Consider the following 22,792-nt stretch of genomic DNA (forward strand, 5'->3'; position numbering starts at 1 on the left):
GTGGGCTTCAGTAGTTGTGGCACATGGGCTCAGTAGTTGTGGCTCGTGGGCTCTAGAGCACAGGCTCAGTAGTTGTGGCGCATGGGCTTAGTTGCTCCACGGCATGTGGGATCTTCCCAGACCAGGGCTCGAACCCATGTCTGCTGCATTGGCAGGCAGATTCTTAACCACTGCGCCACCAAGGAAGCCCTCATTTTTTGTTTTTTAATGGCTGAGAAGTATTCCATTGTATGAATATACCACAGTTTACCCATTCTTCTGTTAAGGGACATGAAGGCTTTTTCCAGTTGATGGTTATTATGAAAAAGCTGCTGTGAACTCTTGTACAGTGTTTTTGTGGGCCTGTGTTTTTACTTCTCTGGGATAACTATCTAAGGGTAGAATTGCTGGGCCAAAGATTATGGATTTGTTTAGTTTTATAAGAAACTATCAGACCTCTCTTACTTGTCAGCTGTTGTGGTTTTTCTGGGCTCTGGTTCTTTAAGACTTCAGGTTCTCTATCTGAATTTTACCTGCCTGGCAAGGAACAGACAGGAGCTTGCCCTCAGGATAGAAGCTGTAAAAATGGGAAATCACCAGTGCCATTTCATTTTTCCAAATGGCATCTACCCTCCAGTTTCTGTCTGCTTTCAGTGCCTCTCCAGTGCCTTCCGATACTTGCCTTTTGTGCTTTATCCAGAGTTTATAGTTTTCATCTGCACAAGGACTGTACCAGTAACAGAACCCAGTCACAGAAGAATTTAAATAGAATTTATTATTCTGGATTTCGCTGGAGTTCATCCTATGGCAGTGGGGCAAAAGTCTGAGTCATAGTTCCCCAGAGAGGGGAAATAGCCCAGGTGCCTTTCTCTTAGGATTAATCCTGAGGAGTCAATTAATATGAGTGAAGGCTTACCCTGTGGAGTGGATTTTGGACTTACCCCAACCTTAAGGGATCTTCATCTTGTGTAGTTGAAATAGATGTCAAGAAGCCTCTTGAGAAATGGACCAAATGGACATTCGCGTGGGTGAGTTGTGCCAGCTAAATAGCAGTCCTGGTCGAGTTGCTGCAATGAGGACTTGGCTTAGATTGAGAATTTGAAAAACACGTGGCAATTCGGCAACAGCTATGAAAATTATGGCTGCGGGTATTGTTTAACCTAATAATTCTGCTTCTAGGAATTTATCCTATGAATTCACACACATGAGAAATATGGCATATGTTCATTGCTCGCAATAGCATAATACTGTCGACAGCCTGATACATATTGACAAGAAGAGATATCTTATTTTGTATCTCTTGTTTCCTGTCTGTATTAGTCAGCTTGGGCTGCCATAACAAAATACCATAGACCAAGTGGCTTAAACAACAGAAATTTAGTCTCACGGTTTGGAGACTGGAAATAAGGGTGCCAGCATTTTGGGTTTCTGGTAGTGATCCCTTCCTGGCTAGCACATGGCTGTCTTCTCACTGTGTCCTTACATCAGGACAGGGCGGGGGGAGGGAGGGAGGGGGGAGAGAGAGTAGAGTGTTTACAAGTAAACTCTGATGTCTCCTCTTATAAGGGCACTAACCCCATCATGAGGATCCCACTCCTCATGACCTCATCTAACCCTAATTACTACCCAAAGGCCCCATCTCCAAATACCCTCACGTTGAAGGCTGGGGCTTCAACATATAAATTTGGGGGAATCACAAACATTTGGTTCATAACACTGTCTTTACAGATTAACTGCCTTTCTGAGTTTAGGTGATTTACATAGCTTTCCAAGCCTATGTAAAAACAAGTTAATACTGTATTCTTTGCAGAGTTTTTTGTGGCACTTAGAGCGAATTTATACAAAGCATCTATCTCATATCTGGCTCATCAAAGCAGATTTTTTTTTTAAAATAGGTATTTTCATTTTACGATAATAATAACTATTATTATTGTTATATAGAGGAATGGCATGAGCACTCTCTTTATAGAGAGTTTGCATTATAGGTCATTTGAATGTCAGATTAATTTGGCTGGGGGATAGGGTAGAGATAATATCAGTTAAAACCATAAGTTACAGCTGGCCCATATTTATGAAGGCCTTGAGGGCTAAATAAGAAATCTAGCTTTCCTTCTTTAGGGAATGGGAAACCATTGAAGGTAGGATTGTGTGTGTGTGCGTGTATGTGTTTTCAGCTGGAGAGAGACATGATTACACAGTACTTAATGAACTTTACTATAAAATTAGTATGAAACTACTGTTTTAAGGATGGATTGGAAGGAGAAAGACTGAAGGCATCAGGTAGAGTTGGGGGGTTGTTGAAAGAGTCCAGGTTTTGAACACTGACAAGCTAAACTAGAGTTTGTGGCAGTGAAAATAGAAAGTATGTGTGAAAGAGTTCTTTAGAAATAATTCAACAGGATTTGATGACTGCCTGAATGTTGGGAGCGGAGAGGAGAGTAAAGTCCAAGATGACTCTGGGGTTTTATGTTTGTCTCACTGGGAGAATAGTGTACTATTTTTAGAAATATGAAAGATACTGGGTACAGAACGATTAACTGGAAAACCTTGTGCAGTAAGTCAGTGGTGGGTCTTAGCTTTGATCCCGTAACTTTCTGGTTCTGAAGATGGTTCCCCTCCTGCTGTATCATTCTGCCTGATTTTGTAGGCCAGGGATTCATTGTACATTTATAGATGTTTTAGTTGTTGTTCTGAAATGTACCCAGAGTCTGGTTTTATTCAGGTGTGGGCAGACACCCAGACATGAAAATGATTGCCATGAAGGAAGAGGTTTATACTCACCAATCCCTAGAAAGAGAAGACACAGCAAGCCACTTGGGCCACATGGGGAGGCACTCAGGTCACCTGGAGGCAGAAGGCATGAGGCCAGAGTATGGGTTTTCGTGGGAAGGAACAGGAGAGGTGTGGTAGGCACGCTTGAGCAAGCTTACGATGGAGAGGTTGAATAACCTGGTGGACTCTGGGCTATGGGATGGTCTCTGGCTGACCGGCGCCTGGCCCTGAGGTGATCAGGGCGAGGTAATATTGCTTCTGTAGTGTAAAAGCCAGAGAGAGAGGGGGTGGTTCAGAGAAGTGGCTCTGAACTGGTTGGTTTGTAGATCAAAGGCGTGCTCACCGGGAAGCCGTCTGCTCTACCTGCCAAGTGACTAGCCCTGGGAGGGCAGTCTCACCAGGATCGTCAAGACCCCCCCAGTGTCAAAGCATTAGAAAATGCAGAAAAGTTTGAAATGGTGGACACGTTTGTATATGTGAAATAAAACCTATGTGGATATTATTCACTTGGAGCAAATATTTGTATTTTAAAGTGATTATTTTCACTGCTTGGTGAAAGTAACAGTGATGATTCTTTGGACTCCTCTGAGGGTGATTTTTGTCATTACTTTTAGCTCATGGAAATTAACTATTTCTTTTCTCTTTTGCCTGCTGAAAGCTTTGTATTCAGTGATATATGTTCAAGAAATGCTAGTGACCATCTTGTGAATTGTATCTGTGAAATAATATAATTATTTAAAAAATAAACCTACTGGAACTTGCGTATCCAGATGGAGATTCTGTCTCTCAAAGGTATCTTCTGGGAACTATGCGTTTGTTCCAACCATGCTGTCATGGCTCTTTTTTGTTGTTTTTGTTTTTTGTTGGGTTGTTTTCCTTTTGCAATTTCCTTCAGGGTCTGTAGCATATGCTTAGGAAAATCTTCAGTGGTAGCATATTTTTTCATCCCTTGAGGGTGCTTTGGTTTTTGGAAATAGCCAAATGCACATTAAATGGAGTGAAAGATTGAGTTGATGACAGGATTTAAAAAAAAAAAAGTCTGACTGGAAGATAGTCAGTCTTGGGACTGGTTTTCCCAGGCAGGCCTCAGACCGGCCCTAACCACAACTCTGAGAGGGAGAGGGGTGGTCCTCTGCTAGCTGGAGCCTGAGCCACTCACTTGAAATAAGGGCTCCTGAGCCCTGAGGAGACAGGGCTGTTTTTTGATGAGCGGGTTTAGACATACTTGTTCGAAAATTGGCCTCTTGTGTGCATAAGGAAGGGAAGTATCTGAAGAAAATAAGAACGGGGGTGGAAAAAAACTAAATAAGGTTGCAGTTGTAGGTCATCTCATAAAAAAAGCAAAAAAGAAAGACAATTAATAGGGAAGAATTATTAGTAGGTGAAATTACTGGATTTTGTTTTTTCTCCAAATGAAAGGTCCCGCGGACAGCAGGGCAGGTATTAAATGGTAAAGTACATAAGGCAGACATAAGCCAAAATGGCAGCCCTGGGATTGTGTGTGTGTTTCTATGTGTGTTTGTATGGTGTGCAAGTTCTAGACTCTAAGTAAATCTTTCTCAGAAGTACAGGATTTTCAGCAGACTAAGCTTACATGCTTTTTCTTCCTTCATCTTCTGTTGTCCAAAATGTATAATTTAACTCCTTCATCCTTCAGTTTTGATAGTGTTCTAGAATACATTCGGTGATTTTATAACTCTTCTTTGCTCTCATACTTGTTTGTATAAAATTTGATTTGGGCCCTTTGCATTGTATTTTTAAATTATTTGTTTGAAGACTTTTTCTGGTCTTAGTGTGTTTGCTCTGAAAGGGCAGGAACTCTGATTCTTATTTTAGAGCAATATCGGGTTCAGAGAAAGTTCTCATTGATACTGAGTGAAGGGCTGAATTTGGAAACGGGCCTTGAAATGAGCAGCTTTTGATCAGAAAACATCTCTAAAACAGTACAGTGCCTTGGGAGGCCTGAAGCTGACTGGTGGTCCAACTTGGTTTATGAGATTTGGAGAACACAGAGGAAATGAGTATCTAGAGAACTCTTTGCAGAGGCACAGTGGAGAAAGCTCAGTTTCTTCCCCCATAAATCATGTGCAGGATGTGCTGAGTTTTAGGTCAGCCTCTGACGCTTCAGCCGCTTACACCTGGCTCCTCACTGCACACCCACCCCCCTGCTCAGATGGTCAGCCAAGCTCAGATTATATGAGTGGCTTTAAATTTTAGTTCAAGTAAGACACAATTAGGAAGGTAAATCTTCTGGGAAAAAATTACATGGTGTATTGACAAAGTGAAATATTTACTTTGAATTATTTAAATACTGTTTATCTTCATTAGTGAAGGTTAGGAGAGTCCATTCTTTAAAAATAAAAGATTTACATTGTGATTACAGTGACTACCTGGTATTTGTCACTTAAGACCCTAAATGGAATACCTCCTTATTAATATAAAATGGATATAAACACAGATGTTATGGGCAGTGTTCTCTCCTTTATTAAAGCCATGACATTGATAGGTCGTTGCTTATATAAAAATTTTTGTGGAAAAGTTGTAGATGGTTGGGATATTGTAAGGTGTTCTATAATCAAAGCAAGAGACTGGTTCTCTTTTTGTGGCGTGTGGTGAAGAGAACAAACAAAACCATGTATCGTAATTGTAGTAATCAGAAGATTTATCCTAAATCTGCACTCACAAAAAGCTGTGTTGCTCTCATCGTTAATGCTCAGATGGTCATTTTCTACAGTAGCTGTCATTGATATCCAGAATTTTATAGCTTGGTCTGGGTCTTGAAAACCAAAAGATTAGCTGGCAGAAACCATCCTCACTGATCTATTTGCACTTAGACTTTGTAGCTGCACTAATAGGGTTTTCTCTTGTGTAAGTAACAGCATAATTTGAGTTAAGGCAAGGTTATCATTTAACATAGTTTCATATAGTCTGTTATTTCTATGGTGCTGAATAGACTTTCATAAAGGATCTTAAAGAGTTCTCTGAAACGAATTACTGTTGAAATCATAAAGGACTAAAGTCATGACACTTAGTAACTATGAATGTCACATGGATCCTCTAATAAAATAATACAATATATATATGTTTTTTCTACATTCAGTTCTCTTGCAGCTGGCAAGCGATGCTTTACCAAATGATATGACCTTGGCTCTTGCTTATCTCCTTGCCTTACCACAGGTAAGTTTACCCTTACCAAGAAAGAAGGACTTAAAGATGAATAGGCTAAAAGCCTTTACTGGGGATTTTCACCAGTAAATTGTTTATCATATGTTTCACTTCCTTCTTGTTGTTCTTGCAAGATGGAAGGACTGTGGTCAGTACTCGGAAAGTAAATTCTGCAACGTTAGCTGAAATGTTGATTTTAAAATCTACTTTCATGTGCATAGGATCTGCCGTTATAATGTCTTCTGAATTTTAATGTAGTCACATTAAGATGAGCTTGAGCTTGAGTTGATATGATAGAAGCTTTGAACCAGAATTCTACAGTAAGGACTAGAAATGTAATGGTTTATGATGGTTGTGCTAATTTTCTTTCAGCTGAGCTCTTTCTCTCGTGCTCCTTTCTAGGTGTTAGACGCCAACAGGTGCTTTGAAAAGCAGTCCCACTCTGCTCTCTCTCTCCAGCTGGCAGCCTATTACTATAGCCTACAGATCTACGCCCGGTTGGCTCCGTGTTTCAGGGACAAGTGCCATCCTCTTTACAGGGTGAGTCCTCATGGTTTCCACTTTGTTAATGAGCAGGGTTAAGCTTTTCTAAAGTAGTTCAAACACATTTACCTCTTTGGAGGGACTGATGCGCTTTGTATTCAGAGTGCTTTGTATTCCCAGTGGCTGACAGCCTTTGCCTTTTCTGTGTTAGACGTAGTTGCTTTTCCAGGAATTAATAAGAAGTAGAGTTTCTAATATTTATTGTGAAGGCTGATTCATCCCCTAACTTTTCTGTCATTTATTTTATGTTACAGCATTCTTAGGAAAGGCTAAAGGAGACGAGAAATGGAGAGTTGGCTTTTTAACTCACTTCTCAAGAGGAAGATGGCTCTGTCTAATTTAGGACAGTAGGCAATGTAGTTCTTTGAACGGTGCTGCACTTTTATTTATTTTTAAGCCAGAGAGATATGAGAGTAGTAATTATGCAGATGAAATGTTGAGATACACTGTGCCTACTTGCCACCAAGCTTCTGACACTTTTATTTAACTTTATTGTTAATTTCTGAGTGAGAGCGCCTAAGCGTGGCCTCAAGTTACATGTGCCTTGTTTTGTGGACACGGAAGTGTTCCAGATGCCGCTGGAAAATGGAAGCCCTGTAGGTTTACTTGTATACACCACCTTTAGTCATCAGCGTTTGGAAATTATTTCCTTTTTATACTGGACATTTTAAGAGAATTACCACTTTAGGAGTAGGTAAGCAAATAGATCAGACTTTCAAATCCACTCTGTGTACAAATCCAAGGTTCAGTTTTTACTGAGGCAGGATTCTTCCTCCCCGACCCAAAGTAAGCTATGAAAAAATAATTTCACATGAGTATCAAAGTTCTAGCTGCCTCCACCATCCAAAACATATCTAAGAACCTATAAGTATGTGAAAACATTCCATTCGTGGCAAAATCTATGGCTCTCATTCATCAGTTTTTATTTAAAAAGAGGAAGGTGGGTGGGGGAACCCTCTGCCACGCAGATTACTCTCCCAAGGGCTTCATTATCGTCAGTGGGTATTGTTCTCAGGAATAGGTATGTTAGGATGAAATTGGCCAAGAAAAGGACTGTTTCTTTCTTTTTTTTTAGCCAGTTGATATATTACTTTATTTCGGAAATTTTGAATTTATTTTTTTGTTTTCGATAGCTACTGCTGCTTTGTACAGTACTTTTATCCTATACTCTAGTAATTTTCCTTTGTTTTGCTTTTATATCACAGGGATGTTTTTATGTGAAATAAGGAATTGACCTACTGTGTTATAAATTGAGGGAAAGAAGTGATTATATAGGCGGAAGTGTGGCAGGTTTATTTCTGGAACAGTGTACTTACTTAATGTCTTTCTTATTCCATTCAATTGGATGGCTGGCAAAGAGAGTATTCATGGAGTTTGCTGGTGTCTGCTTTTAAATGTCCTTATCTTTTCAGTAGCACGTACACAGGTGCTGGATAATTGGCTCAGGACTCCCATGTAGTATGTACTGTTTCCATGTGTGTAATCTGTATTAAGGTCACACTGCGTGCCCAACACTGTGCTCCGCCTTTCATGAATACAGAGGATGGACAGGCCACTCGGTCAGCTGGCCCAGCCCTAAACCCCGCCCCGAGCACCTTACGTGTGCCGTGGCCTCTGAGCGAGCCTTGAGATGAGAAGGTGATTATGGCTGTCTGACCTCAGCGAACTCACCACTTACCGTAAATCCACGGGAGACCGTTACGTAAAGGTGGATTAGAGGAGCTGCAGGTGAGAGGACTGGGACCCCTCGCCCCACAGACCACACGTTCAGACTGCGACAGAAGCCAAGGAGCTGGCTGCAGAGCCGCATTTTGGCCTGATCTTCGGTTTCATTACCTAAAAACTGAAAGCAGTCCTCTTGAAGGAAAATTCCAGTACAGTCTGTATTTTTCCTGTTTTCCCCGATAGTAAATTACTTTGAACCGAAAACTGAAAGTCCCAGATCCTGTATTGTCTTTGAGAGAGGTAAGGTAGGAGAAGACCATTAAATTCCATCCCAGCTTTTCTATCTGGCTGTCACTGTTTCCTACTTCAGATACTGAAGTCGCTCTGTAAGAAACCCCACTTAAGATTTCTGTGACTAAAGCGTGCAGAGAGAGGAAGTAGAACATTGACAGATGAGGGTTAGAAGTAAAGGTGTGTCCATCTTGGTTTCTTCTGTATTCCCAACGGAAGGTATGAGTGTTTTATTTTCAGGTCTTATATTTTACACATCCTTTCATCGATCCAGCATTTATTGACTGCCTGCTGTGAAGGACATAGAGCCTGGTGTTATAGTGTGAAGAATAATGAAACCTGATTCCTGCCCTTTTCTACCCTTTACACCAATTTCTGTTTCTTCCTTTCATCTTATGTCAACCCACCATCACTGCCCTTTAGCTCTTGGTCTTGTTCCTGTCACCATTCTCCTGTCAAACTGCTCTTTCCTTTGAAGATGTCCCTTGGAGGTCTCCTGCCTCACCCTAGGCCTTGGCCTCGGATTCCTGGTTGTTGGAGTCCTCACCCACCCTGTGACGTGGTTCCTGACACCAGTAGCCGTTCCCTTTCTGGGCCCAGTAGTGTAAGGCAGCTGCTGGTCAGGGTCATTGCTTCGGGAAGCAGCATTAAAGCCTAGTGCAAATAGAAGCCAGCGAGGTTCATGTGGCCCAGTGGTGATGCCTCAACACATGACTTCTAATGTCTCAGCTGCTCCAAACAGAAACAGATGTGCCCTCTGATAGCATTAAGATGGCACACGGCTAGGTCACAAGCCAGCTAATTTCTCCGGAGACTTCTTGGCAACTCTGTGGAAAGCATTTCGTTGTCAGTCTGAAAGGCGAGATGAAGAGTGAAAAATGCAATCCAACGTCATTGTCTCTTCCTTTTTGTTGCTTTTGCATCTTTTTCCAAGCATCTGTCAGAGAAGCCTTTCCAAAATGGAGGTCTGGTCATCCTCCCTTGCGTCTGCAGTCCTTCAGTGATTTCCTGTTGCCCTGGCAAGGTGGTCTGGCCTCTGTCTGTTTCTGCAACTTCATGTCCCTTCACTCCAGCCATACCAAGCTGCTTAAATTTCTCAACCAGCCTGTGTGTTCTCTGTTCTTTGCATTCGGTATGTTGTCCTCTTTTGCCTATAATGTTTCCCCAGCATTTCTTTGCTTAGCACTTGGTTCAGGTCTTACCAAGGCATGGTTCCTACCACTTGCCACCATTCTGTCGTGCTCCCAAGCTGTGTTGGATGCTCTTCTATGCACGTTTGTACTGCCCTTTACTTACCTCATAACGTTTACACTCTATTACTTTGAATTTATCTACTTTCATCTCACTAGAAAATGAGCTGTTCGAGACCAGTGTCTGTGTTGTATTTATTGTTTTCCTCATTGCTTAGAGCAGGACCTGAAATATCAAGGGTAGTAAACAAATGTTCCCTGGGTGGATTACTGAAAATTAATAATTCTTCAGTACATAGGAAATAATTGAATTATGTGTGTGTTTATCAAATGTTTGTCAGATGACTACTTATGCCAGGGAGTATTCTAGATCCTGGGGAGACAGTCGTGAGCAAAGTATATGTAAAAACCGTTGCCCTTTTCAGATTTACATTCCACTGAGGAAGGGGCACCATAAACAAAATAAGTAAATAAAATGTATACTTTATTAGATTATGATAAGACCTTTGAAAACAAAGAAGAAAGTTAAGGACTGTGTGTGTAGAATACAAGTTAAACAGGCTCAGGAAAGACCTCAATTGAGAAGGTGACCTTTGAGTAACGAAAAGGACGAGCATAGCACCAGAAAGATGGAGGGGAAGAATGTTCCAGATGGAGGGGTGGGATCTGTAACAGAAGAATTGAGGTATCCCTGTCCCATCATCTGTACTGTGGTGTTTTTTCGCAAAATATTTAAGAAAGTATTAAAATGTCTCGCTATAAAATTCAAGGCTCGGAAGTGTTGCCTGACCGCAGAGGAAAAGCATAGAATTAGAGTCTGTGACCAGACTTCCTCGTGACCGGGTGGGGTCTCTTCTCTCTGGCTGGGAAGGTGTCAGGAGGGGTGGACAGTGGCAGGCTGTGTGGGGGCTTGTGAACGGGAGTTGTCAGGGGACAGCAGGAAGGTCAGACTAACCCTGGGAAGGCATTGGCTGTCTTAGTACCTTTCACATTCCTTCTGCCGCTTGATCCGCCGAGCAGCCTCATGTTGCAGAAAGGAAGACACAGAGAAATGCGCTTACTTGCTCAGGGTTGCTCCGGGAGAAGGTGACAGCTGTCACTTAGGGCTCCTGATCCCGGTCTTCACCTGCCTTTTACTTGGATGTGCTGCCGCCCGAGCTTTGTTTCGGAAGCAGCGTGTCCCTGTGTTTCGGACCTGAGTGATCTCTGGCTCACCGTTCATAACGGGTCATTCCCAGGAGGATGTTTTCACGTGCTCTGCGGTGGCTACCGGCTAAAATCGCTGCTCCTGTGTGTGGCAGGGAAGCCCCTCAGAGAACTGACGGCTGTTCCTCACCCCGCCGGCCGTGACCCTGACACTAGCTCATTTGAAGTCTACGCTCCAGCTGTTCAGAATATATATTCCTCTTAATTTAACATCCATTCCCACACCTCTGTGCCTGTGCAGATGTAATTCTCCTGCCTGAAATACCTCCTTCTTCTTCCCACTATCAATAGGTAAGTCTGAGCTCAAAAGAGCCTCTTGTGTGAAGCCTTCTTTGCTGCCTCAGCAGATACCGGCCTGAAATAATTTTTTTTTTCATTTATATCTTACCTTTATAATTATTGTAAATGCATCTTTTTTTAAAGTTGTAGTATACTTAATTTCCATCTCTCACGGCTCTCCTCCAGACACCCACTGGAGTGGTTCTTTTAGGCTATGGTAGCTGATGCACGTCTGTCTTCTCGCCACGTGGTAATCTTGTCGAGGGCAGGAATCCCATCTTCGCTGAACCCCCAGGACTTCACCCACTGCAGTTACTCAGTGACTGTTTATTGGCATGTGTATAAGTTGAGGAATCATTCCAGCTGCTGTGGTTCGGACAACCTTCAGTTTTACAGTTTGGAGTCCTGACCCCTCACGGATAGGCACGTTAGCTGAACGTTTTAATAAGTATGTTTGCGTTGTCCATTGACTACCTAATGACTCATTATTTGAATCTTTTCAGCATCTCCCCCTATATAAAACGGCACTGCTGGGTTTGGAATTAGATATGACAAACTCCTGATGAATCATCCTGGAAACTGAAATCAAAGTGGTTTCAATTCGTTGTCCACACATAATAACACTCTGTGAAGCTTAGCTTCCACTTGATTGTCAGTTCAGCTTGTTTCTATTTTCACATTTTCTCTTTCCACCCCCTGTAGTTCTGAGCTGCTAGAATGATAACTTAGGTAGATTACTAGGTTTGAATAAAAGTACTGATATAATTTGTGGTGTTATTTCTGATAAAAAGCATGTGCATCTTGACGGGAAGCACATCCCGAGTCAGCCACACCCGGCAGCAAACCTGGTTGAGCTTTTGAGCAGCCCACTGGGCGTTCATGTTTCTTTTTAGAGACCTATAATGATGATTGGCAAATGGTCACTTGCAGAGAATTTTCTCTTCTAGTATTTGTCCTAATTAACTTTTTATGTTAATGCACACATGACAAAAAACCTCAAATGATGAAAATAGGATAAAACAAAAAGTATTTCCCTTTTGTCTACTTCCAGAAATAGTTTAAGGATATGCGTATTTATGTAATAACTTTTTATGCAAATATGAGTAAACTATACACATTTTTCTGTACCTTGATTTTTTTTCATTTATATCTTACCTTTGTAATTATTGTAAATGCATCTTTTTTAAAAAATTGAAGTATAGTTAATTTACAATGTTGTGTTAGTTTCTGGTGTACACACGTTATTCAGTTATACATACATACACACACATACATAAATATTCTTGTTCATATTCTTTTCCATCATAGGTTATTACAAGATACTGAATATAGTTCCCTGTGCTATACAGTAGAACCTTGTTCTTTATCTATTTTATATATAGTAGTTTGTTTCTGCTAGTCCCAAACTCCTAATTTATCCATCCCCACATAAATGCATCTTGAAGTGTGATTTCTCTATCATTCTTTTTAAAAAGTTTCAGAAAATAAAATCAGTTAAAAATGGAAACGTGTCTTTTAGTTTTATATGCTAGAGAAGCAAACCCAGCAGGGGATGAAATTCAAAACTTTATGGTAAACTATTTCTAAAATGTGTTTTCTTAAGCTACTAATTGAATATACGAAGTAGAAAATTATCTCAAGCAAATAACAACCCTAGAGGGGAAACATACCACCTGTTCAAAACTTTCCAAACAATATTACCAAGAAATGGAGACTGTTAAGCCTGAATGGATTTATTACCTCTTCTAGTAAGTAGTAGATAAAGTCATCCAGCATTTTGGTGTCATAAATATTTATGTACATTTTGTTTTTACAGGGACTTGACCATATTCTTTAAAGAAATCGTATTTTTTTTTTCACCCCATAGAAGAACTGCATTGCCAAATTTGGGGGAAAAAATTAGAGTAATTTAACTCTCTACACTTTTTAAATTTTTGATGCCTTTTTATGTTTTCAGTTTTTGCAGTATCTTTTTGATACCGAATATGGGAGATTCTGAAGCTACCCATAACGTCCTTCAAAAGCTTCTTAGAGGCCAGGAGCTTTCATACCCATGGATCATATCATTGAAATTAGGCGGGAAAGAGAGGGAGAGAGGTTTGAATATACTCTGCACACAGAAATTAGTGACTTCACGTGTGACTCTGGATGTGGAGCGTTGGGGGAGCCCCGCTGGCAGGATAGGGAGGAAGGGCCTGATGGAGTGGGGTGCCCCCGAGGCCAGAGGCCAGGGGGCTGGGCTCACGTCCTCGCTGCAGGACCCCGGCTCAGGACGCCTGCCATGCAGGTTGGCATCTGTAAAACAGCAACAGCAGTCTGCTGTGCCCATCACTGGGTTGGTATGAGGGTCAAATGAAAATCACGTGAAAGTGCTTTAGAAACTTTAATGCGGTACCCTTGTGCCGTGAATGAATGAATGTATGAAATGAAGTGTTGGGCTGCGTAGAGGATGCTTTTGGAATATTTTTAGAGAAATTGTGATCAGCTCAGGGGAAGAATTATTATTAAAATTTAAATCATACATTGGAAGTAATCATGACCAGTAAAGTTCCTGAGGGAAGGGGTAGAAACTAGTAGTGATGATGGTAAGACGAGAAATTTGCATGGAAAGCCGGAACTCACAACATGCCCATCCATCTCCTCTCATTCGGTCTCTGTGAAGAGTCTATCAGAGAGAAATTGCCTCAGTTTTAATAATGGAAAACCTGAAGCTCAGGAAGGAGGAACCAGCAGTCCAGGTTCTTTGATGCCAATTCCTATGTTTTTTCCTCATAGCTAATTTTCTTTGTTTTGGGAAGATTTTGAAAGAATTAGTGTCATGTTTTACCCAATAAATCAAAGTATTGAAAATATTCCTACACATTTAACAAATGTTTGATCCATAACCTTCAAGACCTATCATCAAGGAATTTAATAGAATGCCCCTTTTCACCACCTTATTAGGATGGAAATTTAAAAGGAGGTATATTTATATCAAGAGGTTGAACAGAAAATGATATTCTAGCATCTTTCTGTTCTAAATCTCTCTCCGTTATTCTTAGAGAAGACAGAATGCTTGGAAACACAGCTCAAACCAGGATCTCCAGTTGAACACCTACCATCGTGTGTCCTCTGTGATCATTTGTATTTACACATGTGTGTATATGTGTAAAAGGGATGAGAGGGAGAATGTCTGTGTTAAAAAAATAGGTCAGTCCTGATGTAATATAGAATGACAGCATTAAGTCCATCATTGAAAGTTGATCATCTGTAAAAGGACTCAAATGCCAAATCTCATTTACATTTGGTGGGAGCTATGTGTACATTGATCTTATCAAGATTCTTATAATTTTAAGAGATACCTCTCCCTGCACAACAAATATAAAGGGCTGGTTCTTGGGCGACATTATGCCTGGGAGTCATATCCTGCCCTGCCACCTACCCTGCAGGGCCTTAGTCAAGCTACTCACCTCCTTACCCATCTTAAAGAGGATGGTACTAGTAGACTCTGGTGTCCCAAGATTGTTAGTATTAAATGAGATTCAGTTCATGTATATTTAGCACTATGTCTGTTCCATACCGAAGACTGAAATATTAGGTATTTGTTCTTAAATGTTTCTTAGAAAAGTGAACACATTTGATGCACAGAGAATGTGAAGTAAAAATTATTCAGAGGGGCTAGACAATTTCTACTTAGTAAAGGAGAAGGGATGAAAGTTGTTTAAACTGTGTAGAGGCCTACTGGCTATAATTTGTTGGTCTGAAATTGTATTTTTAACAAAGAAATCTGTTCTGATGTTTAGTGGAGGCATCAATGAGATGAGATGTAGAACTTCCCCAGTTCCACACCTGGAGGGATTTACAAGGTTTTATTTTATTTTCATGATTGAATTCTTATACATTCGTAGGATTTTTAGCCTTAGAAAGGTGATCATCTTGTGATACTCCTTTGTTCTACATCTGAAGAAACTGAGCCCCAAAAGAGTCAGGAGTGTCCATTGCTCCCTCTAAGGAGTTTCCAGCATTCTTGTTTGTGTTTCTATAATGGTTCTTATATTCAGGTGCCTTCTATGAGTTGTTTATGTGTACATCTTTGACAATCACTAGTTTTAGTTTCTTGGGAGTAAGCTCTGGGCCCAATTTTCTTTCATATAATAATAGAGAAAAAGACATTTTAAAATATTTTATTTGTGCCTCCCAACAAGCATGGTGTGCTTGTTGACTCTCTTATAGATGAGGAAACAGACATGATGTAACTTGCCACAAATTCCATCTCTGCTAACTGAAGGATCTGGAATATAAACTAGTATTACTAACTTAAAAGCTACAACTGCTGTTCAGTGTGTCTCCATTTTACTCCACACCTGATTTGCTCAAGAAACTCTAATGTGCTCTAGGAAAGACAAATCCACTAAGTACCCATGGTCTCTGCCTGCTGGAAGCTGTGTTTTAATACTTACAAGAGAAGGCAATGCAAAGTATGCAGTAGAGGTACAATTAAAGTGTAACTGGTGTATACCTTTGAGTAAATTCCATAATCCCTTTCATTTTTGGAGCACCTGCTAAAGGCCAGGTCTTGGTTTGTGTATTTTGTGTGTGTGTGTGTGTGTGTGTGTGTGTGTGTGTGTGTGTGTATATATATATATGGTCTCTTAGGCTTTGTGAAACCATGCAAGCTCTATATATTGCCATTTTATAGATGAGACAATCAAATTTGTAGTTGTTAAGTAACTTGCACAAGGTCATCCAGCTAGTAACTTCTCTGTGTCCACGCTTATTACACTCTGCCATGCCATTTTCTTCATTCGCAAAAGGAGAGAATAGGTATTTTTTGCCACATATGAAAATGAAGGTTGTATGTGGAGACTTGAAACTCTCTATAAGATAAAGAAAAGCCAATGTAAATGTTAGTATTAGCAATTATGCTCATTATTGGTATGTGCTGCCATTTTGGAGCTTAACTCTCTACCTGGTTTGGGGATTTGTTTCATACAAAGAGAATAGAAATGAGATCACATATATAGTCCACTCTCCCAATACAGGGACCAAGTCCTTGAGATGCTGGAAAGCAAAAAGTGAAAAAATGAATGTGGAGCAATAGCTGTGAGAAACCCCTGGGCGCGGGGAGGTGGTCGATGGCACGAGTGGGGGTGGGAGTCACACCCAGAGATGGACGGCCTGGTTATAGCCTCTCCTGCAGAGTGCGTCGGGCAACTGGAGGCTGAGGACTTTGGCCTGAAACCACAGGGCCAGAGTGTATATGGAAGGAAGCCTTCCTCACAGTTTTGGTGAACGTGGGTTTGCTGGTGGAGTGCAAAACCAACACAAAGAGCTCCCTGAAAGAACACCTACAGAAGAGCTCTCCTGCTGCCCTGAAACCCTGGTCACTGGATATTTGCTCCTGCTCTCTCTCTTCCTAGGCAGGAGAGTGCTATCTAGATGAGGTGTGAGAAGAGCAGGCAACAGCAGAGCGCACCAGGGTGCAGAGCCGGTGTAGACGGGCTGGCTGGCCCCCAGCAGCGTCCCTCTACCAGACAGCTTCAGAGGGGGCTTTGCCCCGGTGGGCGGTGCAGGGTGGTGCCTCAGGGCTTCAGTCTGTAAGTAGGAGGGGGTTGGGTTAAATGACAGCCGTAGAGGCACTGAGGGCTGAGTCATGGGGTCTCCATTGCCAGAAGTACCAGCTGTATGCAGCTTATTCCGAAATCACTTCTAATTGCAGTTAGATCAGCTTTATTCACTCCATCTTCCCATCAGGTCTTAGCCATCCAGGCTTAGCACATACTCTCCCCTTTACCAGAATTTGTCTCCCTATTTTTTTGCTGGCCTTTTTACTTCTGATACCTGAGCAGTTAGCCTAGAAATTAACTCTTCCAAGAGGACCTCCTTGATACGTGCCCAAGTCCCACTCCTCTGCATTTCCATAGCACCCTGTGCTTACTTGTATCACACCATTTTATAATTGTTTGCTTGATTGTCTCTCCTCATAGACTGAATTCTTGGAGGAAAGGGTCACATCTTAGTACATCACCTGGTACATAATAGGTGCACAAAAAATACTTGTTGAATGAATGACAGATGGTGTTATATCTGCTTACTTTGGAGCATTAGTTTTCAAACCCACGTCTTTTGACTTGAGACACGTATCTGTGGTTTTTGAGAGTAAGACTCAGTGTCTGCCTAGGGGTAGGGAAAAAATTGAGTAAGGTTGACTTTTTCTTAAATCCACCTGCTGGAATCCAAGAAGATTTCTTTAATTGGTTTTTATCGGTGCTCCCAGATTGTTCCTTAATAGGATCAAGAGAGAATGTCAGGCTAGGTTAGGTAATATGGACTCGACATTGACAAATCTCATGTGTAGCTCAGAATAATGGCTTACACATTAGAAATGCTGATGGCTTACGGTAATTAGATGTGTTTCTGAGAACCAGAGGTAGATTCTGAAGTTTTCTTCCTAATTTGCTGGTATTAAAATATGCGCCATATTTTCCCAGAAATTGGGAGAGATTGAGTTCATGTTGTTCACATATTAGGTAACTCCAGAATCATGGCTGCATTGCTGTTGCTTTGTTGACACCCGGACCAACTTTAATATAAATAAACGTGGTTGGTTAACCACTTATTTTCCTTTCCTGTCAGCTGTTCAGTTCTGGGTTTTGTTCTGTTGGAATAATTGTATTGTGGTTAAAGAAGCTGCTAGAATTAAGGAACAGTATCCCATTGAGCCCCAAACTGAGCAGAGTGAAAATTGGTTGCATACCTTCTTATGAAACTAGAAAAATTTATGATTTCAGGAACAGGGATGGGGTTTTTTCCCCTCACTTATCCCTGAAGAAAACATTCTTCTACCTAGCTATTTAGGCATTTCTCGTGGAATCATTGAACTGCAACTCTTTGTTATTGAGAACACTTAGGTGGTCCAAAGAAAATTTATCTAGGGGCAGTGATGATAAAAATTACTTCCAGGGTGAATTATTATAAATGATCAGATAATTGGGGAAGAGATCTGGTATAGGATGATGGTAGTTGGAAAAGCAAGCATACATTATTCTTTAAGTGGGTGGAGATTTTTAAGGCGGAAGAGCAGAGCGGGAGTCCAGAAACCCGCTCCTAGAGTCAGTTCTGTGTCCCGTCTTTGTGGTCTGCAAAATGTGCCGCCTCTGCAATTGACTCCTAAGGGTGGTTGTCAGCCTTGATTGAATGGCAGCAGTGTGAAGGGTCAAACAGGTGCCCGGCAGACATGATCTTCTTCCCACTGTTACTCTTTTTTTTTTTTTTTTTAAATTAGTCTTTTTGTTACTCATAGGCCGACCCCAAAGAGCTAATCAAGATGGTCACCAGGCATGTGACTCGATACGGGCAGGAAGCCTGGCCCGAGGAGCTCGCTGCACTGACCAAGCAGTTGCAGTACTACAACGAACGCCTCCTGGACTTCACTCAGGCTCAGATCCTCCAGGGCCTGGGGAAGGGTGTGGACGTGCAGCGGTTTACTGCAGACGACCAGTACAAACGGGAAACCATCCTCGGTCTGGCAGAGTAAGGAGTACCTTCGTCTCATAAAGGGATGGATTTAAAACGTACAAGAACAAGTTGAGTTATCAGGACTATTAATCCCTGTCCTCTGAAGACGCACATTCATGGTTGCTATAAACAGGGCTTTCCCCTCTTCTTCCTATCCTGTGAGGGGCGTGTGTGTCTTCCCAAATGGATTAGTCATGCAGACAGTATTTTGAGCCTGCAGATTTAAGTAGTAAGGATGGGAATTATTAAAAAAGCTTCCCATGATTTTGATAATCCAATACCAGTACCATGTTAGAGGTGATAGAGTGTGATCAGGGGTGAAAAGTGTCAAGCATACTCTGGAAATTTAAAAACAAGGTTCCCTCTTATTCCTGGCTAGAATCTCACTTTGCTACTACATGGCCGTTTAGTTTCCTCAGTATGTTAAAAGTTACGTACCGTTGGTTTAATACAAGAGGAGGGACTGAGTGTTATGGGTCCGGGACACCTTTATCTGTCCTGGGTTTCTAGAGAAAGAAGAGCTAACCACTTGAGCCCTTTCTCTTGTTCGAGGCCTGTAGCAGCTGCCATTTTTTCCTTTGTCCCTTACCGCTCTCGAGAGAAAAGCAAGCCCTTGTGTGAGATGGCAGTACGGTTGGGAAGGTCCCTTTCTAGGTATGGAATTCCCCTTGGTTTTAATACTCGTCTTCATTTTTTGTTTTAGTTCAAATGAGTTCAGATCAAATGAGAATTACATGTCAAATGGTGGGAAAGTGAAAAAGAAATTTTTTTAAAAATGTGTTCACCCACAATGGTTATTAAGTTAGAGGTATGTTTTGTTTTTAACACCCCAATTTGTGGAGTGCTTATCACGGGCCAGGAACTGTGTTAGGTGCTCTGTAAAGTTTATTTTATAAACATCTTTTAATCCTTAAAGATAACTCTATGACATAAAATGTTGTTATCCACATCTTACAGCTAAAGAACATGAGGCTTACTGATATAAAGTGGCCCAAGTTTACGCAGGTGGTAAAGATCACAGCTGTGACTTTAACCTTGATCTGCCACATGCCAGAGGCATCACATCTTCAACACCATGTGCCCTCCCCGCACTGCTTGACTGAATTCTCAAGGAAGCACTGGTATGCAGTTCAGTCTAGGCTTCCAGCCCTTGAAACGAGGTTACATTGTGCTTACGTTTAACGATTATTTCTCTCTCCTGATAAGTTACCGTAAAATAACAAAGATAGGCTTGGTTATGGTAGTGGTATATGCTATTTTTCATCATTATTCTTAAATCTTAAAGAAAGTGGCAAAGTAACCTTGGTACTCTGTAATAGTTTTATATTAGCCTGGGCTTCTTTCCTACTAGAAGACACCCCAGATTCTCTAGAGTGAGGCGGGGAACAGAGAGATCAAAGCGAGAGAGTAGGAATAACCTATAGCAGAATTAAGTTAAGAAGAGAAATACAGAATTTTTTTTTTCTCTTCCCCTCTGTTCTCCTGGAGGTTCATAATTTCATAGGGTCATTTAATGTCCAATTTGAAAGTGACCAAAGAGATCATTTAATCCAACCTCCTTACTTTTGGAAGAGGAATCTGAGAACCACAGAGCTTTAAAGCATTGTTCAAGGTTACACAGCCAGGAGTTGAGCCTGGACTTCCTATTTCCACGTCCAGTGGGCGTTTTCTTTGGGCATTTGGTAATCCTTGGTGCCATGCTCATGGTTTCTTAGAAGAGAGGTTACTATGCAGAATAAAAGTTGTTAAGGCATGCCTTACATCATCAATTACATTTTGCTTGGTCTTTGTCTTTTCTTTTTAAGTATCCAGCTGGCATATGCTATTTGAAGTATGTCCTAGAGGACAAATATACGCTTTTGATAAATATATAATAGAATCTTCTCCACAATCTGTTGGTTAGAAAAATATACAGCAGTCTTTAGATGGCTTGTTTAAAATGTCTCAAAGTGTCTGTGGGTTTTCTGAGTTAGCAGTTCTGACTTGGAGATGGCATTTTAGCATCTCACATACAAGAATCCTCAGAGGACCTGCTTCCTTCTGTTTTACAGCTCCACCTTCAAATGTGACTATTCTTTATTTTCTTCCTAATTGTATGTCCACTTTAATGGCAGTTGTTTTCTGTGAGTGCATTATAGTTGTCCTTTGTTGTCTGTATATCTTAATTATTACATTCGCAGTGGTTAGGGTGACTTTGAGGAGAACAGAGTATAGTTTGGTTAGTTCCCACTTTTATCAGATAATAAAGATGTGAATACTTAATGAACATGTACCTGGTGTCAGGCACTGTGCCAGACTCCCGCAATAGGAAGAGTGAGCTGCTAATGGTCCCTGTTCTCCAGGAATTCTCATCTATCATGTGGATATTGGTATTCAATAAGTACTTTAAGAAAAAAATTTTTTTAAATTGATTAATTTATTTATTTTTGGCTGCGGTGGGTCTTCGTGGCTGCGTGTGGGCTTTCTCTAGTTGTGGTGAGCGGGGGCTACTCTTCATTGCGGTGCGAGGGCTTCTCATTGCGGTGGCTTCTCTTGTTGCAGAGCACAGGCTCTAGGCATGCGGGCTTCAGTAGTTGTGGCACGTGGGCTCAGTAGTTGTGGCTCGCGGGCTCTAGAGCACAGGCTTAGTAGTTGTGGCGCACGGGATTAGTTGCTCCGTGGCATGTGGGATCTTCCTTGGCCAGGGCTCAGAACCTTGTTTACTGTCCGATCTTCAGCTCAGATTGGTCACTCTCTCGTCTCCATCCTCACAGTATTTTGTAGCGTTTCTTTTAGCACTCCCCCGATTCTGTTTGATTCCTGGTTCACATTTCACATCCTCCATTAGGCTGTAAGTTCCTCAAGAAATAACTTATTTGTTTTTATGTCCTCAGCAGCTAGCACAATAGCTGGCCCAATGTAGAAAACAAAAATTTGTTGAGTGACTAACTGTGCTTTCTCAAATATCTATCTGTGGGGTAGGGATCCATTTCCTTCCCACTGCTTTTTGACTGTAAGCTCTGGTATCTCGATCAGAATTTTTTGATGTCAGTACATTTTGGACTGGGTCATTCTTTGTTGTGGGAAGGCTGTTCTGAGCACTGTAGGACGGTCGGCAGCCTCCCTGACCTCTACCTGCTGGATGCCAGCAGCCCTCTCCTTTTCCTCACCCACTGTGACAATCAAAAATGTCTCCAGACATTGTCAAATGTCCCCTGGGGGACAAAATCACCCTTGGTTGAGGTCCACTGATCTAGACAATTCCTTGGTCAATTGCAATGCACCACAGAGAAAAAAGAGCATTAAAATTCCTTGGGTGTACTTTTCCTGAATTACTGTGAAATGTCTTATTAAGGACTGTGCTGGCTGCACCCCTCTCAGCTGGAGAGCGGTCCTAATGAGCGTCTTCTTTGCTGATTAAGGTCATGTGTTTCTCTCCTCCCCCTTCCCTCTGGCTGATGGATGTTCGTGAAGGACGCTTGAGGAGAACGTCTACAGCATTGCTCTTTCTCTGGCCCAGCGCTACAGTGTCTCCTGTTGGGAAGTTTTCATGACCCATTTGGAGTTCCTGTTCACCGACAGTGGGTAAGCACACAACTCTTATGCAAGTTTATTTCCATGTCTTTCTTTTCAGAGTCTATTTTAAAGGAATCTTGGAGTCGTACTGTTCAATTTCACTTTTCCTTTTGAGCTGTAGTAGACCAGTGTCTTTGTACAGTCTCTCTTCATATGTCTCTGACATACCAATATGCTAACAGTAGTCTTAGTTTTTGTTTGTCAGTAATAATAGTCCTGAGTTTGAGACTTTAATTCACTCATTTATTCAAAGATACTTATTGACAATCTCTTGTGTACTAGGAACAGTGTTAGGTACTAGGGTTACAATAGTCAGTAAATTTCAGCTGTCTTGGAACTCATAGTCTATGGTGGGAGACAGATTATAATTGAATAATGACATAGCAAATATGAAATTAAAGCTGTGATAGGCACCGTGTAAGAGAGCCCAAATAGGGGATTTGGCATAGTTAGGGAAGGCTTTCCTGAAGAAGTAACTCTTGAGCTGACACCTAAATAGTGACTCAAAATTCAGTACACTACGAGGAGATGGGAAGCATTTTCTAGGGAGGCAAAACAGTTGAGTGCAAAAGCCCTTTGACAGGATGGAACATGGTGTCTGTGAGCCTAACAGATGGGTAGTATGGTGACACCCTGAGAGTCACTGGAGC

At 41.4% G+C, this 22,792-nt stretch overlaps 1 protein-coding gene across 5 annotated transcripts in view; it reads left to right on the plus strand.

The window, feature by feature from the left end:
- Positions 1-22,792, plus strand: part of NBAS (NBAS subunit of NRZ tethering complex) — a 341,753-nt gene that overhangs the window by 211,406 nt on the left and 107,555 nt on the right. For all 5 annotated transcript variants that reach the window (XM_059942180.1, XM_059942182.1, XM_059942181.1 and 2 more), the window contains 4 exons: positions 5,852-5,928; positions 6,319-6,456; positions 18,373-18,602; positions 22,041-22,151. In XM_059942180.1, coding sequence (XP_059798163.1) covers positions 5,852-5,928; positions 6,319-6,456; positions 18,373-18,602; positions 22,041-22,151 — 556 coding nt within the window. The remainder of the gene's footprint in view (positions 1-5,851; positions 5,929-6,318; positions 6,457-18,372; positions 18,603-22,040; positions 22,152-22,792) is intronic.

Source organism: Balaenoptera ricei, chromosome 13, assembly GCF_028023285.1.
Source record: "Balaenoptera ricei isolate mBalRic1 chromosome 13, mBalRic1.hap2, whole genome shotgun sequence".
Taxonomy (NCBI): domain Eukaryota; kingdom Metazoa; phylum Chordata; class Mammalia; order Artiodactyla; family Balaenopteridae; genus Balaenoptera; species Balaenoptera ricei.